General features: G+C 42.5%; 1 protein-coding gene and 1 pseudogene across 1 annotated transcript in view; one reads left to right on the top strand and one right to left on the bottom strand.

Moving 5' to 3' along the window:
* LOC107297326 overlaps nucleotides 1-15,857 on the bottom strand; it is a 78,691-nt pseudogene that overhangs the window by 58,501 nt on the left and 4,333 nt on the right.
* The window catches only part of LOC107297320, a 97,583-nt gene continuing 89,316 nt past the window's right edge, over nucleotides 7,591-15,857 (top strand). Inside the window, 1 exon segment of the mRNA XM_029286283.1 lies at nucleotides 7,591-9,480. Within this exon segment, the coding sequence (XP_029142116.1) occupies nucleotides 7,734-9,480 (1,747 nt within the window). The 5' untranslated portion in view covers nucleotides 7,591-7,733.

Genomic DNA, 15,857 nt, shown 5'->3' with positions numbered 1-15,857 from the left:
ACGTCCACTATCCAGACTTTTTTGTCTTTCTTATCGACAATTGTTAAGTCCGGGGTGTTATGTTGCAGGTGCTTGTCTGTTTGAATTCTGAAGTCCCAGAGCAGTTTAACTTTATCATTTTCTATGACTTTCTCTATTTTATGATCCCACCAGTTCTTGCTTACAGGCAAATGATATTTCTTGCAGATCTTCCAATGCATCATTGTTGCTACTTTGTCATGCCGCTGCTTGTAGTCAGTCTGTGTGATCTTCTTGCAGCAGCTTACCAGGTGGTCCACTGTTTCTTCAGTTTCTTTGCATAGGTGGCACTTACTGTCTGTTGCTGTCTTCTCAATTTTGACTTTATATGCATTTGTCCTTAAGGCTTGGTCTTGTGCAGCCAGAATTAGTCCCACGGTCTCTTTCTTCAATTTTCCTGCTCTTAGCCATTGCCAGGTCTTGTTATTATCTGCTTTCCCAGCTATTTTTTTAATGTACTGGCCATGTAGTGCTTTGTATTATTATTATTATTATTATTATTATTATTATTATTATTATTATTATTATTATTATTATTATTATTATTATTATTATTATTTTATAAGAGTCAAGGTTAGGGACTTTTTAAAACTGAGAGCTATGGGGGCAGAATGTTCATATGGATGTTCATGCTTTCTTTCCCCCACATCCTACATCAAGGAACGTTTAATATGTGGGAGCATGTGTGGGCAATGCCCTTGGCATTAAACTTACAAAACTGTTTTGTATTAAAAATGGTCAGTTCAGACAGAGATTTTTCCTTTTGAATTGCCTGGGGAAAATGGACATTGCCTTCCCCTTTAAAAAAAAAAAGCCCAGTCAAAATAGCATCATCCATGTGCCCAGGCTGATGTGAATAGGTCCTGAAGTGCCCCAAGATTTAGATTATGTTAAAAGACTTTTGTAAATCTTTACAGAAAGTGAAAGCTACAAAAGTGAAGGTGAAGAGACTCAGAGAAATTCCATGCCTAATACAGACAGGAAATTGGGAGGAAACTGAAAACTGGGACGGGGAGAATGACATGGAATAACTAGAGGAAACAAGAATGGCTAGACAGAGTATCAACACCTTTCCACGCAGCATTTTATTCCAACAACTGAAGAATCTCTGGAGGCCAACTAACCTGGCTGTTGTGCACATGCCAGTCTCTGTTCCCCAAAATCCTCTGCAGGCAGTTATTAGAGCTCCGGGGCCTGTCCCTTGACCAGAAATTCTGTTATCTTTCTGAATATTATCACAGAACCCCCTTGATCTCTTTCGAAAGCTGTTTGTAAAAAACAGTGAAGAGCTTCTTTTTTTTCAGTGCAGATTACACAACTCATAAAAGAACTAAAATTAAAATTGAAAACCTCCGCAGACAGGGCTGTTCTCTTAAATGGGCAGAGAGAAACAGGGATGCAGCAATCACCAGAGAGGGAATCTGGGCATGTAAGAGAGGCAGATTCAGGTGCTGCATCTCAAAGCAAGCCCACCTGGACAGGGCTGCCCATTGGCCAAGCCCACCTGGACGCCTCTCGGGTCTTCCTCACCTGCCTTCCAGATGCCCCTGACCTCCTCCTAGCACGTTCATGCCCTCGGAGGGGAGCCTCTGCAGCCCCTTTCATGTTCCCTCTGATCTCCCCGAGTCCTCTTCCTCCCCTCCAGACACTGGGCGGCTGATCCTCCCCGGCAGCGATAGGGGAACATGGGAACTGTGGTGCCCAACCTTCCGGAAAACACCAGCAGGTCCCAGGGTGGGAGCCGGGCTGCACCAAGAAGTTGGGCTGCGGGGCAGGAGGGGGGCTTGGAGGAGGAGGAGGAGGAGAAGGAGAAGCGGCGGCGCAGCGATTCCCACGGAGCAGAAAAGCTCGCAAGGAAAGGCGGAAACTCGGAGGGGGAGGGGGCGCAACTGGGGAAAACCCACCTCGCTCTCCCTCCCTCCCTCCCTCCCCCAAGGAATCCCTCCTCCCCTTCCCCCTCCTACTTCTCCCCCCCTCCTGGTCCCCTCCCCCTTTCTCAGCGTCCTTGCCCACCTGGCGCCCTTTGCGCGCCCCTCCCCGCGAGGGGAATCTCCAGCAGCCCTGGCTCAAATCCCCCCCCCACTTTCCTGCCTCGGCGAAAAAATCTCTTTGTTTAACCCCTCCGCTGAAGCCGCTGCGAGGAGGGGGTGACTGGAGGGCCACTGAGCAATGCCAAAGTCCTCGAACCGGGCCCCCGCAAAAGGCCGTCACCCCAGGGGAAAACTAAAGGATCAATTTGACTGATTTTGTATTAATGATGTGAAAAAGAGTGAAAAATTGGGAAGAAATGCAAGATGGAGAGTTGGGGAAAAAGGATTGCTTTTGAAGCTTATGTTTTTAAACTTTTGGATTAGTAAAATATTTTTTGGAATTTAAGATGATTAAGGATATATATAAATATAATTGTATTATTTTAAAGGACTTAAAAATAAGATACTAGATGATTAATATTATATATGTATGCAATTATATTATTTTAAAGAATTTAAAAGTTGCATTTATTGGGATTAAGGCGTAAAAGGTTGAAGGTTTATTGATTTTGACTGATTTTGTATGTGAAAAAGAATGAAAAATTGGGAAGAAATGTAAGATGGAGAGTTGGGAATAAGGAATGCTTTTGAAGTCTATGTTTTTAATTTTATGGGTTAGTAAAATGTTTGCCAGAATTTAAGATGATTAAGGATATATATATATAATTGTATCATTTTAAAGGACTTAAATAAGAAAAATAAGATATTAGATGATTAATGTCATATATGTATGCAATTATATTATTCTAAAGAAGTTAAAATTTGTATTTACTGGGATTAAGATATTTGAATGATTATAAGAGAAATGGTAGAGTTTATTTTTTAGATGCTTGGATTTGGGGAAGATGGATAATTTTGTTTTGAGTTAAAATAGAGTATAACTTTTGTTTTTTGTTTTTTAATTATTTGAGTTAAAGTTTTTTTTTAACTGATTGCTTTAGGAGCTGTTGAATCCTGTATTAGTTCTGGGAAGTCAGGGAGGGGAGGGGTTTAAGGGGAAATTATAAATTGATGTAGTTAATATAACTATATAATGGAATTGTAATAATAAGAGGATATTCCCGGCTGGTTCCCCAAATTGCACTCGATGTGGTGGTTAGAAGGCGAAAGGGATGTAGAGTGGTAGGAGGAAAGAGGAGAAGCTGTGGGAGGAGGAGGAAAGAGAGGGAAAGTGGATAAGGGTGGAGGCAAGGCGGGGACTGCCGGGAGTATCCGGAACATTTTGAGTAAGATTTTCTTTTTTGTGGTGTTTGTAGATGCATCATTTGTATTTGTTTAATTCAAAATAATAAAAAAAATTTATAAAAAAAAAAAACAAAAAAAACAACAAGAATTGGTATTAAAAAAAGATAGTCGCATGTGCACCTCTAAATGCAAATTAGGAATTCATCGCTATTAAAGATTGGTGAGAATGTCCTGTAGATATCGATGGACTACAACATCCACCATCCTTCATTAGATGCTGCGATTTGCTGGATACAATATCTGACCTTATACACAGTATGTCAAGAGGAGTCTGTTAGCACCTTTTCTGACTAACAAACTGCATTAAAATGCATAACTGATTATGCTACTCACTTTTCACTCCTACAGTTTTGGTCTCCCATAGACTCACACGGCTCTCCTCCCAAAAATATGGAGAATCCCCTTGTTCTGAGAAGGAGGATCCGTTTCCTGCTTCCTCTTGTTTTAAGGGTTTTCATGTCTAAAATGAAGCTGCACCCAAAAAACAACTTGATTCCCTCTTTCCACCCAAAGAGTTACATCTTCCCCAAGAATAAAATGAAATTAGGTACAGGAACCATCAGACACCACAACGAAGCTCTACATCACAATGTTAGCCTAAATGAGGGAATTTCATGCAACCTCCTTTCCTAACTGCTATCAGCATTTACAGTGGCTTTCAGAGATTTATAATGGAGAGGGATACGAAAATCAAGGGGAGGCCATGAGGTACATTGTTTCCTTCCTGTTTGATTGGCAGCAACATATTTAACTGTTTAGTGCTGAGGGAGTTTCAAGCAGCTGTTACTTATTTTCATTTCTGTAGCTGTTGGCATCTCTATTTGGTTGCTGATTGACTGTGCACCAAAGCTCCCTACTGTTTGTAATCTCACAAAAACAAGCTTTGGGAGAAGCACCCTGCCCTCAGGATTTCTGTTGACAGCTTGCTGGTAATTCTGGAACTCTGCTGCTGCAAAATATAGCTTGAAAGGAAAAGTAGCAACAAGGAAAAAAAAAGACTAAGAAAGTCCAGTTGCATTTTGAAAAACATCTTTGGGACAACAGCTTGAATACATCTTGAATATCCATGACTTAGATGAAGAGATTGAAGGGGAACTCATCAAATTTGCAAATGACACCCAGTTGGGAGGAATAGCCAACACTTTTGAAGATAAGCACAAGATTCAGAAAGATCTTGACACATGTGAGCATTGGGCCCTTTCCAGCAAAATGCAATTCAGTGGTGAGAAAAATAAGGTCTTACACTTAGGCAAGAAAAGCTAAATGCACCTCTATAGAAGCTGTTGTACCTTGTTCAACAGCAGTAACTGTGAGAGGGATCTCAAAACACTTACATATGAGATAGCAGTGTGCTGTAACTGCCTAAAAAGTCAGTTCAGCCCTAGAATGATCCAAAACAGTTCCAACCGAGAATCGAGGAGAAAGTTCCTGTCTGTGAGAAAAGTGGAATGGCTTGCCTCTAGAAGTTGTGGATGCTCCATCAATGGAGGTGTTGAGTAGGAGATTTGACAGCCATTTTCCAAATACGAATAATAGGGTCTCATGCTTGGAGACCTGGTCCCTTCCAAATCTTATTCTGTATTTCTGTAAGAACTTCATGAACCTTTAGGGCTCAGCATGCAGCTAATCTTCACACAAGCTAAGTAGTGTCACATTTCACCAGGCTCAGTTGCAAAGATAGGTTGCTGTGAGTCTGAAAATGATAGCATGTAATCAATTTAAAATATCTCGCAGATACTTAGGTGGAGAAAGCACAAGCCTGTTTTCCAGGCTCCTGCCGCGAGATGGCGGTCAGATAGGCAGCATCGGTGACTAGAAAACCAACAATACAATACTGGTATCTGTGTTTGAGCTTAAAGGAGTTAAAACCATCAAGCATTGTATTGCTAGAAAGGCGAGGAGGAGAGCAGCACAGAAGAACTTCCTCTTCCGCATCACTCATGGGAGGAGGGTGACGCACTGGAAGGCTCTCTCGCTTTCTTGCAAGGGTGGAAGCATCAGCAGGAAGGTGAGTTGAGGGCAGGTTGGAGGACAGGCCAGGAGCAAGTCGGGCTGTTTGGTTTCCTCCACAGCGGAATCATCTACTCCAGTCAGAGCAAACTCGCGACGTCACGTGACGTCGCGCAACGTATCGGGACGGTTTTGCCATTGCCGGCAATAGGGTGGGCGCGGCTTCCGGATGACACGTCCGTCGCGCGGACCGGCAGTTTGTCCAACGCCCTGCTCAAGCAGGAGACCTTACACGTTTCAGATAAACGGCTGTCCACTCTCTTCTTAAAAACCTCCAGTGATCGAACACCCACAGCAGGGGTAGGCAACCTTGGCTCTTTTGTGACTCGTGGACTTCAACTCCCAGAATTCCTGAGCCAGCATGACTGAGCTTGGAAACCTCTCCCTTTCCCCTCAGCATGGCGGGCTCAGGAATTCTGGGAGTTGAAGTCCACGAGTCACAAAAGAGCCAAGGTTGCCTACCCCTGACCCACAGGTTCTGGAGCACTGTTTCTCAACCTTGACAATTTAAAGGCATGTGGACTTCAACTCCCAGAATTCTACAGCCAGCATTGCTGGCTGTGGAATTCTGGGAGCTGAAGTCCACATGCCTTAAAATTGTTGAGAAACACTGTTCTGGAGGCAAAAACCATTGTTTCCCACTGGTTAATTATTCTTACTGTCATGAAATTTATCCTTGTTTCTAGGTTGCTTCCCTCCTTGATTAGTTTCCACCCATTGTTTCTCGTCTCACCATAAAAATAGTTGGAAAAGGGGAAGAGAGAAAAGTGTAGGATAAAGGGGGGGGACTCCTTTTGGGTGCAGTAGAATGCACTGAATCATACAATGCTTTACATACTCATTCTCCAAGTTCCATTTCAATTTCAATTTATGAAACTTAGCAATAATATGTTCAACGTTACCACACAGTAGCATTTCCAATTCATTTTTCACAAAATCAAATCCATAGCTCTTTTTGTCTAGTTTAAAGCTTTCTTTCAATTGTAAATATGTAAACCAATGGCAAACACATCCTTCTGATTCCAACTCCTTTAGATTTCAGGATAAGGTCACCATAATTGAAAGATATTATTTGGCTATAAGTCCACTCGTCTGGCCTCGCCACCATTTCTTTTCTTAAAAAAAGTTCCTGGGGAGACAGCCAAAGAGGCATCTTCCTAGAGAATCTTATTTTATATTTCTTTCAAATTCTTAGGATGACATATCTAACAAAGTGATTATTATAATCAACATTTGTGTTAACCTGATCATACCATAAATAGCTGTGCCATCCAAACCTTCATTCATGGCCCTCTGGCGCAAGTAAGCTATTTTGGAGGATCACCCACTCTTTTGGCCAGACAAAACAAAAAACCATCAAAGTACAATTTCAAATCAAGTAAACCCAAACTTCCTCTTTCTTTAGTGTCTTGCAATAATTTATATTTAATTCTTGGTTTTTCCCCCCTTGCAATATAAACTCAGAGATCTCCATCTGCCTTTGTATAAATGGAGTATCAATTACAAGTTTTGGTAAGTCTGAAACAGAAAAATCTTTGGTAAAACATTTATTTTAATTACTGAGATTCTCTTCAATTATTGAAATGATGAGAATTTTTTATTGACCCAATTCAACAAGTTTATTTCATGATTCTATGGATATTTGAACTTGGGTCTTGGTAATATTCACTGTGTCAAATAAATCATAATTAATATAAGAGGCTATTATTGTGACATGTTTGCTTTTCAATTGTATAATTTTTCATTTCACATCTTCTGCAACCATTTTATAAACAATAAACACTTTTCTTTGAATATTATAGAAAAAGAGGATGCCAATAAGAGCACTCCGGACAACTGAGAATAACAAGCAACATTGAAAAGGAAACCAAATCAAACCAGAAATAAAAATATTTTCCATTTCCTTCAGAAAAACCACACAACTCTTCTCCTTCCACAGCAGGTAATAGACAAAAGAAAAAAAAAACAAGAAGAGATTTCAAACTGTAAAAGTAGAGAATGCGGAACACAAGAATACAAACATGAAAAGGTCAAAGGAGATTATTTTTCCCTTCAGGAAGATAGGGAAATATCTAGAAGTCAGTGGGGAGAAAAAGAACATTTGGGAAGCCATAGCAGGCAGACATAATGCAGGTCTCGCCCTGGGAGCAAGAAAAGAGTAGCTTCAACCAAAGCAACAGTAAACAAGGGATCACACATCATTTTGACATCCTCAAGAAAATCAGTGATGGAAAAGCTCCACTGATGAGTATATTATGGGAAAGATGCAGATTTCAAATCACAGATAATTATAAACAAAATGATCCACATCGGAGAAATGCTGTACAAATACTCTGAATGTATCAAAAGTCTTTCTCAGAAAAGCTCCCTGGTGGTTCATAGAAGGACCCACAAAGGAGAGGAACTGTACAAATGTTCCCAATGTGATAAATGATGTGCGAGCATGGCCACTTGGCGATACATTATAGGACTCACACCATGCAGAAACCCTTTGAATGCTCTGATTATGGGAAACATTTTAGTCACAACTTCAGCCTGGTGATACACTAGAAGATGCACACAGAAAAGAAATCATACGAGTGTCCAGATTGTGGAAAAAGTTTCATTGCAAATTCCCACCTTGTGAGACACCAGAGGACTCACACAGGAGAAAAACCATTTGAATGTCCTGATTGTGGGAAAAGTTTCAGTCAGAATTATGAACTGGTGATACATCAAAGGAATCACATAGGAGAGAAACTATTTGAATGTACTGATTGTGGGAAAAGTTTCAGTCGGAATTCTAGCCTGGTGATACACCAGAGGACTCATACAGGAGAAAAACCCTTTGAATGTCCTGATTGTGGGAAAAGTTTCAGTCAGAATTCCAGCTTGCTGATGCACCAGAGGACTCATACAGGAGAGAAACCGTTTGAATGTCCTGATTGTGGGAAAAGTTTCAGCCAGTATTCTAGCCTGGTGATACACATAAGGACTCACACAGGAGACAAACCCTTTGCATGTGCTCATTGTGGGAAAAGGTTCAGTCACAGTTCAAGTCTGGTGACACACCAGAGGACTCACACAGGAGAGAAACCATTTGAATGTCCTGATTGTGGGAAAAGTTTCAGTGAAAATTCCAACCTGGTGAAACACCAGAGGACACACATGGGAGTGAAAGCGTATGAGTGTCCAGATTGTGGTAAAAATTTCAGTCAGAATTCCTACCTGGTGAAACACCAGAAGACTCACGCAGGACAGAAATCATATGAGTGCCCAGATTGTGGGAAAAGTTTCATTAGAAAATTCCAGCTCACAAGTCACCAGAGAATACACACAGGAGAGAAACCATTTGAATGTCTTGATTGTAGGAAAAGTTTCAGTCACAATTCCAGCCTGGTGAGACACCAGAGAACTCACACAGGAGAGAAATGTTTTGAATGTGCTCTTTGTGGGAAAAGTTTCAGTCGGAATTCCAGCCTGGTGATTCACCAGAGGACTCACACAGGAGAGAAACCGTATGAGTGTCCAGATTGTGGGAAAAGTTTCAGTCACAATTCCAATCTTATGAAACATCACAAGACTCACACAGGAGAGAAACCCTTTGAATGTCCTGATTGTGGAAAAAGTTTCAGTCAGAATTATGAACTGCTGATACACCAGAGAAATCACACAGGAGAGAAACCGTATGAGTGTCCAGTTTGTGGGAAAAGTTTCAGTAAAAATTCCAACCTGGTGAACCATCAGAGGATTCACACTGGAGAGAAACCATATGAGTGTCCAGAGTGTGGGAAAATGTTCCGTCAGAATTCCCATCTGGTGAAACACCAAAAAACACATACAGGAGAGAAACCTTTTGAATGTCCTATTTGTGGGAAACGTTTTAGTCGGTACTGCAGCCTGGTGAACCACCAGAGGACTCATACATTAGAGAAACCTTTTGAATGTCCTGATTGAGGGAAAAGTTTCAGTCACAGTTCCTATCTGGTGAGCCACCAGAGGACTCACATCGGAGAGAAATCATATGAGTGTCCAGATTGTGGGAAAAGTTTCATTAGAAAATTCCAGCTCACAAGTCACCAGAGGACTCACACAGAGGAGAAACCATTTGAGTGCTCAGTTTGTTGGAAAACCTTCAGTCACAATTCCAGCCTGGTAAAGCACCAGAGAAATCACACAGGAAAGAAACCATATGAGTGTCCTATTTGTGGCAAAAGTTTCAGTCAGAATTCCAACCTGGTGATACATCAGAGGATTCACATGGGAGAGACTTGTCAAATATCCAATTTGTGGATGGTACTTCAGGTGTGAATCACCCCTTTTTCAACACAAGGAATGCGACATGAGACAAAAGTTGATGAATTTAGAGAAGGCTTGATTTTCATTTCTGATCTCCCATTGAGACTGTAGGTGAGAAATTGACTATTTGAATTCTGGCCTAATGCCAGAATAAATAAAAATAAAACAAGGATAGAGAAAACATTTTAAAAGAAAGAAAGGTTCTGTTGTAGATGCAATGCTCCTCAATATCTTCATAAATGACTTAGATGGGGGAATAGAAGGGGAAGCCATTCAATTTGCAGATGACACTAAAGTGGCAGGAATAGCCAACACCCCAGAAGACAAGCTTGGGATCCAAAAAGATCTTGAGAGACTTGAACAATGGACCCTATCCAACAACATGAAGATTAATGTGTAGAACACCTAGACAGGAAAAACCAAACGTAGAAGTACAGTTTAGGCAAAACCTAGCTCAAAAAGAGTAACTGTGGGAGGGACCTTGGAATCCTAATGGACAACCACTTAAATGTGAGATAGCAGTGTGCAATAGCAGCCAAAAAAAAAACCACGAATACAGTCCTAGGTTGTATAAACAGGCATATCACATGAAGTATTAGTACTGCTTTATAAAGCCTTAGTAAGGGCACACTTGGAATACTACATCATGTTTTGATCACTACATTACATAAAATATATTGAGACTTTGGAAAAAGTGTAAAGAAGAGCAACTAAGATGATTAACAGTCTGGAGACAAAAACATATGAAGAACAGTTGCAGGAACTGGGTACGGCCAGTCTAGAGAAAAGAAGGACTAGGGGTGACATGATAGTATTCCAGTATTTGAGGGTCTGCCACCAAGAAGAGGGAGCCACATTATTTTCCAAAGCACCAGAAGGCAAGACAAGAAACAATGGAAACTAATCAAGGAGAGAAGCAACCTGGAATTAAGGAGAAATTTCCTAATGGTGAGGACAGCTTGCCTTCAGAAGTTGTAGGTGCTTCTTAATGGTTTTTTAAAGAAAATAATGGAGAACATACTATCTGAAATGGTATTGGGCAGTGATGGCGAACCTTTTAGAGTGCCCAAACTGCAACCCCAAACCCACTTATTTATTGCCGGGTGCCAGGTGGTTGTGGCCCACTGGGTGGGCGTGGCTGTGGTCATGGCAGACTGGGTGGATGTGGCCAAGGTGGGCTTGGTCACCTCGATGTTGCTTTGGGGAGGGACCCCTGTGGGGGCCAGGCAGGGTTGGGGGAGATCCAGGGGGTCTCTGGCAGATGGGGCGGTGGGCAGGAGATTCGTCCTGCAGGGTGAGACGAGGCAGGGCGGAGATGCCATTGTCGCAGGGCAAGGCGAGGCAGGGACCGGGGCGGCTGCTACATACAGAGGCCAGCAAGCGCATGGGGGCTGACAGTGTCCGTCAACAGCCACAGCCTGCCGGCCCCTCGACCAGCGCACTCTGGGACTCCACAGCTCGCTGCCAGCAATTCAGAGAAGCCTTCTCTGAGCTGGCCGGCCGGCCGACAGCTGAGGTGATGCAGTGGGTCGTGCCTGGGAAAAGGAGAGCATGCGAGGCCAGGAGGGATGGGACGGGACGGAAGGAAACCAGCCATGCTGGGATGCATCCGGCCACGTGGGATCTCAGTGAGTTAGCAGGCGGCTGGTTGAAGAGGGACGGTTGCCATCTCCGGGGCATGGTGCACGTGCCCACAGAGAGGGCTCTGAGTGCCGCCTCTGGCACGCGTGCCATAGGTTTGCCACCACTGTTCTAGGTTGCTTCTCTCCTTGATTAGTTTCCATCCATTGTTTTTTGTCTCACTTTCAGGTGCTTTGGGAAATAGGTTGAGCGCCCTCTTCTTTGTGGCAGCCCCTCATATATTGGATCACGGCTATCATGTCACCCCTAGTTCTCCTTTTCTCTAGATTAGACATACCCAAATCCTCCAATTGTTCTTCATATGTTTTAGTCGTCAGGCCCTTACTCGTGTTAGTTGTTCTTCTCTGCACTCTTTCCAAAGTCTCATCATCTTTGTTATAATGTGACCAAAACTGGATGCAGTATTCCAGATGTGGTCTTATTAAGTTTTGATATACAGTAGTAGCCAAAATTGTGAAAACCTTTTGGGAAAAGTGTATTTTTGAGGTTTGATGGCTAATAACACCAGTTTTTTTGTAGTAGTACCATAAAATTATATATCAATGGAAAGATAATTTAATCAAGAATGTAGTGCAACATAGTTTGTTCAATTATCTGTATTCTATGAAAAGGTATAGCCAAATAACCAGAAAAAAAGAAGCACAACTTGCTTAGGTTGATATCAGGTAGCTTTCCTTCATCTGATTGTAGCCAATGAGCATGAGTGTTTAGAGAGCCAATCAGGTGTCATCTTGTTTTGGCAATGAGCCAATCAGATCACAGTAGGATTCAGTTATTGATGTCACCTATTGAAGCTGAGAGGAGGACATTTGTCAGTGTGTTATGTGATTGATATCAAGTTGGTTGGGGTTTTTTTGTGTTCTTTCATTTAGTGAGCTTGTAAAACGTAATGAAATTAAAGTAATGGTGCAAAGAGTTGACTGGCTGCCCAGAAAGGAATGTAAAATAGTATTATTAAGTGAACAAGGCTACAGTTATAAAGAAATTAGAAGAAAAATTGGTGGAAACTTAACCAAAAGTGGCATTTCTACTGTACACTTTTCCCAAAAGGTTTCCACAACTTTGGCCACTACTGTAGTGGTACTAAGACTTCATATGATCCAACTCTATCCCTCTGTTTATGCAACCAAGGATCGTATTAGCTTTTTTGGCTGCTGCTGCACACTGCTGCTTCATATTTAAGTGACCATCCACTAGGCATGAAGATGACTGTTTAAACCTCTCAGCGCAATTGAAAGTAAGAGTTCCAAGTAAATTTGCAAGTTTTTACGGCACAGTTCCCCAACCTTTCCGGGTTGGCGGCCCAGAGTGAGGGGGGAAAGGGATTGGTTTTATGGAAGGGGCAGGTGCATATGGGGCCATGAGCGTCCACAATGAGGCTCATGTGAGTGGGGTTGCGGACGGACACAAGGTTTGTGCAAGTGGGGCTGTGTGCGCACACCGGCTGGTCATTCACACGGCCCAGTGGCAATTTAAGGCCACGGCCCGGTCGTAGCCCACAGGTTGGGGACCCCTGCTTGTAAAATATAACTGAAAGTGAACTTCAAAGTATGTATGTTGAAAGGAAGTTAAAAAAAATATGTATTAGAACTTACTGATTTTAGAAATGTTTTTAAAGAAAAGTTTAGTGTTTTAAAATGGATGTAAAAGAAGTTATTTTTTCCTTTTAAGAGTAAAGAATCTGAAAGAATAGAGAATTTTGTTAATAGAAATGATGACAGTATACAAAGATTAATAAGTATAAGCAGAAATATATAGTGTTTCCCACAGCAAAGAAAAAAAAGTAGAGACGGTTAGATTAATTGCTTTATCTGAAGAAGAGAATATATCTAATTTTGTTTTTATTTGGAAATCGCTTCTCAATCTTGGGCTTGTGAGGGAAGAAAATGAAACTTTGCTTTTGCTGATTAGGTAGGCTAGTTAAGAAATGACTAGTATAAACGACTGTGTAAAAGTAAAGTTGAAGTTGTAACCTCATTATATTCTATTCTGCTAAAAAGAGTTGGAAGTCAATGTTTTTCCCGCCCTCTACCCGGTTTTCTTCTTCCCCTTTTTCTTCCCTTAGTTTCCCCACAATTTTATTTTTCTTTGTATTTTATGCTAGCTGTACCCAGCCATGCGTTGCTGTGGCTCAGTCTGGTAAAAGCGTGTGTTGCTTTTACGTCCAACAGATGGCGCTGTTTTTCAAAAAAGCATGTTTTACCTGTCACAGGTGTGACATCTATATAATATAGGTATATAAAAACACGTGCGTGTTCGAATGCAATGTTGTGTCAAAATGTCAAAGCAATCGGTGAAGAACTTTTAGAGATTTAAGATTTTGAACAAATGAACATTTACATTTTTATTTATATAGAATATAGATTTTGAATAATTAAAATTTTAATACAAAAAAACCCAACCCCGTTACTAACGTAACCCTGCAGCGATTCACTTCACAACTGTGTCAAGAAAGGTCATAAAATGGAACAAACGGGTGCACCTTTTTAATGGTTCCAGCATACCATGCTCACAGTCCCCATTGGTGACTTTCCCACTAGCTTCTGACAAGAAAAATAAGTGGGGAAGGCCAGCAGGAATTTGCAAGTCACGGTCATGCTTTTACTTGACAACTGCAGAGGAACAGATGTAAGTTGGCACTGTCATGTGACACCATGCTTAATGACCGGCTGCTTAGTGACACAGATGCCAGTCCTATGCCCAGAGGCCTCCAGGGCCGAGAGTAAAGAAAATAGCTTTAGGGCAGAAGTCCCCAAACGTTTGGGACCAGAGACCAGTTTTGTGGAGAAAGGTTTTTCCGTGCACCAAAGAGTGTTTGGTTTTGTGTGCTGCCTGCATCCCACAGATGGGTCTTTGCTTGTTTGTGCGGACCGGCTGCTGACATGCCACAGCCCAGTACTGGTCCACGGACCGGGGATTGGGGACCCCTGCCTTAGGGGATAAGCAACCTACCACAAGTCCACAACAGAGAGAGAGAATGTTACAAACAAGCTCAAACGAACACCTCCCTCATTCACAGGAGCATAGGTTTCGGTGGGGGGAGGGAGGCACAACATAATCAGACTTGCAAGATTTTCTTATTACCTTCAGTCTCAATAGAAAAAAAGGGGTTAAGAGCAGAGATGTCTGGGGCTCGGCCCTCACCATCCAATCTTGTCCTCCAGTGAGCCTGCCACCTATTCCCCCACCCCCAATGATTCCTGCGAACGGTAAGGGCCGGGAGCCCCCATGCCCAACAGGCAGCTGGGGCTCCCCTCCCTGCTCCGCCTGAGCCCAGTCCCGGACCTGCACCACGCACCAAAGCCAGGCCACCCCCGCCCCACCACCTGCCTCACCTTACCTCACGACGGTGCCTGCCACCTGTCCCCCCACCCCTGATATCTAATTTTTTTTTAAAGAAAGTGTTAAGAGTCTTCCTGTGTATTAACTTCTTGGTCCTATCAAGTGGGGCTGACACCGAGGGACCTTTCATGGCTGAGGAGAGGCTGGAATTCGGGTGTCCCCACTCCTAGCCCAGCAACGGCACCTTCACCCCTGCAGCAGCACCCCAGCTCTCTAATAGGAGAGCCATCCAGAGAGACCCCCCCCTACTGCACATCGGCCGCCTCCCCATCAACTGCAGGAAGAACAAGCCTGAAGGGTGGGGATGAACGAAGGAGAGTAGTCCTCACTTAGTGACCACAATTGTGACTGGCAATTCTGTTGCTAGGATTCACGGCTGCTAAGTGAAAAAAAATCACCTGATTGCAAACAGGCTTTTGACCTCATTACATGAATCACTGCGGACACTGAGACCTCAGCTGAACGCTACTGGTGATTTTATTTCTCTTTTTTCCATGAACGTTGCTTGCCTTCAGCTGGTTGGGAGGCATGCTAATGGACATCACACGATCTTGGGACAATTTGATGGTTTTAAAGTGCAAGGATTGTTTGCAAAGCTGTTTTTTTTTAAAAAAAAAACTATCCTAATCTTGAATGGTTACTAAATGAGGCAAATGGTAAGGGAGGACTATATTACACCCCGGAAAAAAAGCCATCTGCCATCTGGATGTCATTTGCTGGAAGCATCACAGGGAGGAAATAATTGTTGTCATACCCAGCTGGTGGGTTACCCAGAAGGATGTGAAGGATTGTGGTGGGGAAAAACATTTCTGGTCTGGAACACACAAATGGATGGCTCACTCCCGAATGGATGGCTTAGTAAACTGAGCTCTTCCCAAAAGCTGCCACGGGGAGCACAGCCACTGCTTAAAAGATCCCTCACCATAGGGATTCCACAGAATTGGAGCTAACAGATTTGATGTATGATGAACTGGACGTTGATGTGATGAAGTTAGTGGTAACTGGAGAAGGGACTTCCCATATCTAACTGGAAAACCATTTGGACTGGACTCTTTTGGGAAAAGGGATCGACCAAGAGGATTATGATTTTGGGAAATAAGACACAATTATTTTCTTACTGTTCTCAACCAAAATCTTCTGAAAAAGTTTTATTAATAGCAATCAAACAAAGATATTTCATCCTAGACAGATCAGAGACAATGATTCGGGTGACTCGGGGTAAATACGAAGCCGTTCTAGACTTTAGACTTTACACAAGTTAAATGCAGTATAGATTGTTAACAAAATGGGTTG

This window comes from Protobothrops mucrosquamatus, unplaced genomic scaffold, assembly GCF_001527695.2.
Source record: "Protobothrops mucrosquamatus isolate PMUCROS unplaced genomic scaffold, P.Mucros_1.0 scaffold3233, whole genome shotgun sequence".
Taxonomy (NCBI): Eukaryota; Metazoa; Chordata; class Lepidosauria; order Squamata; family Viperidae; genus Protobothrops; species Protobothrops mucrosquamatus.
Note: the sequence above shows the minus strand (reverse complement) of the source record. Positions and strands in the feature narration are given on the sequence as shown.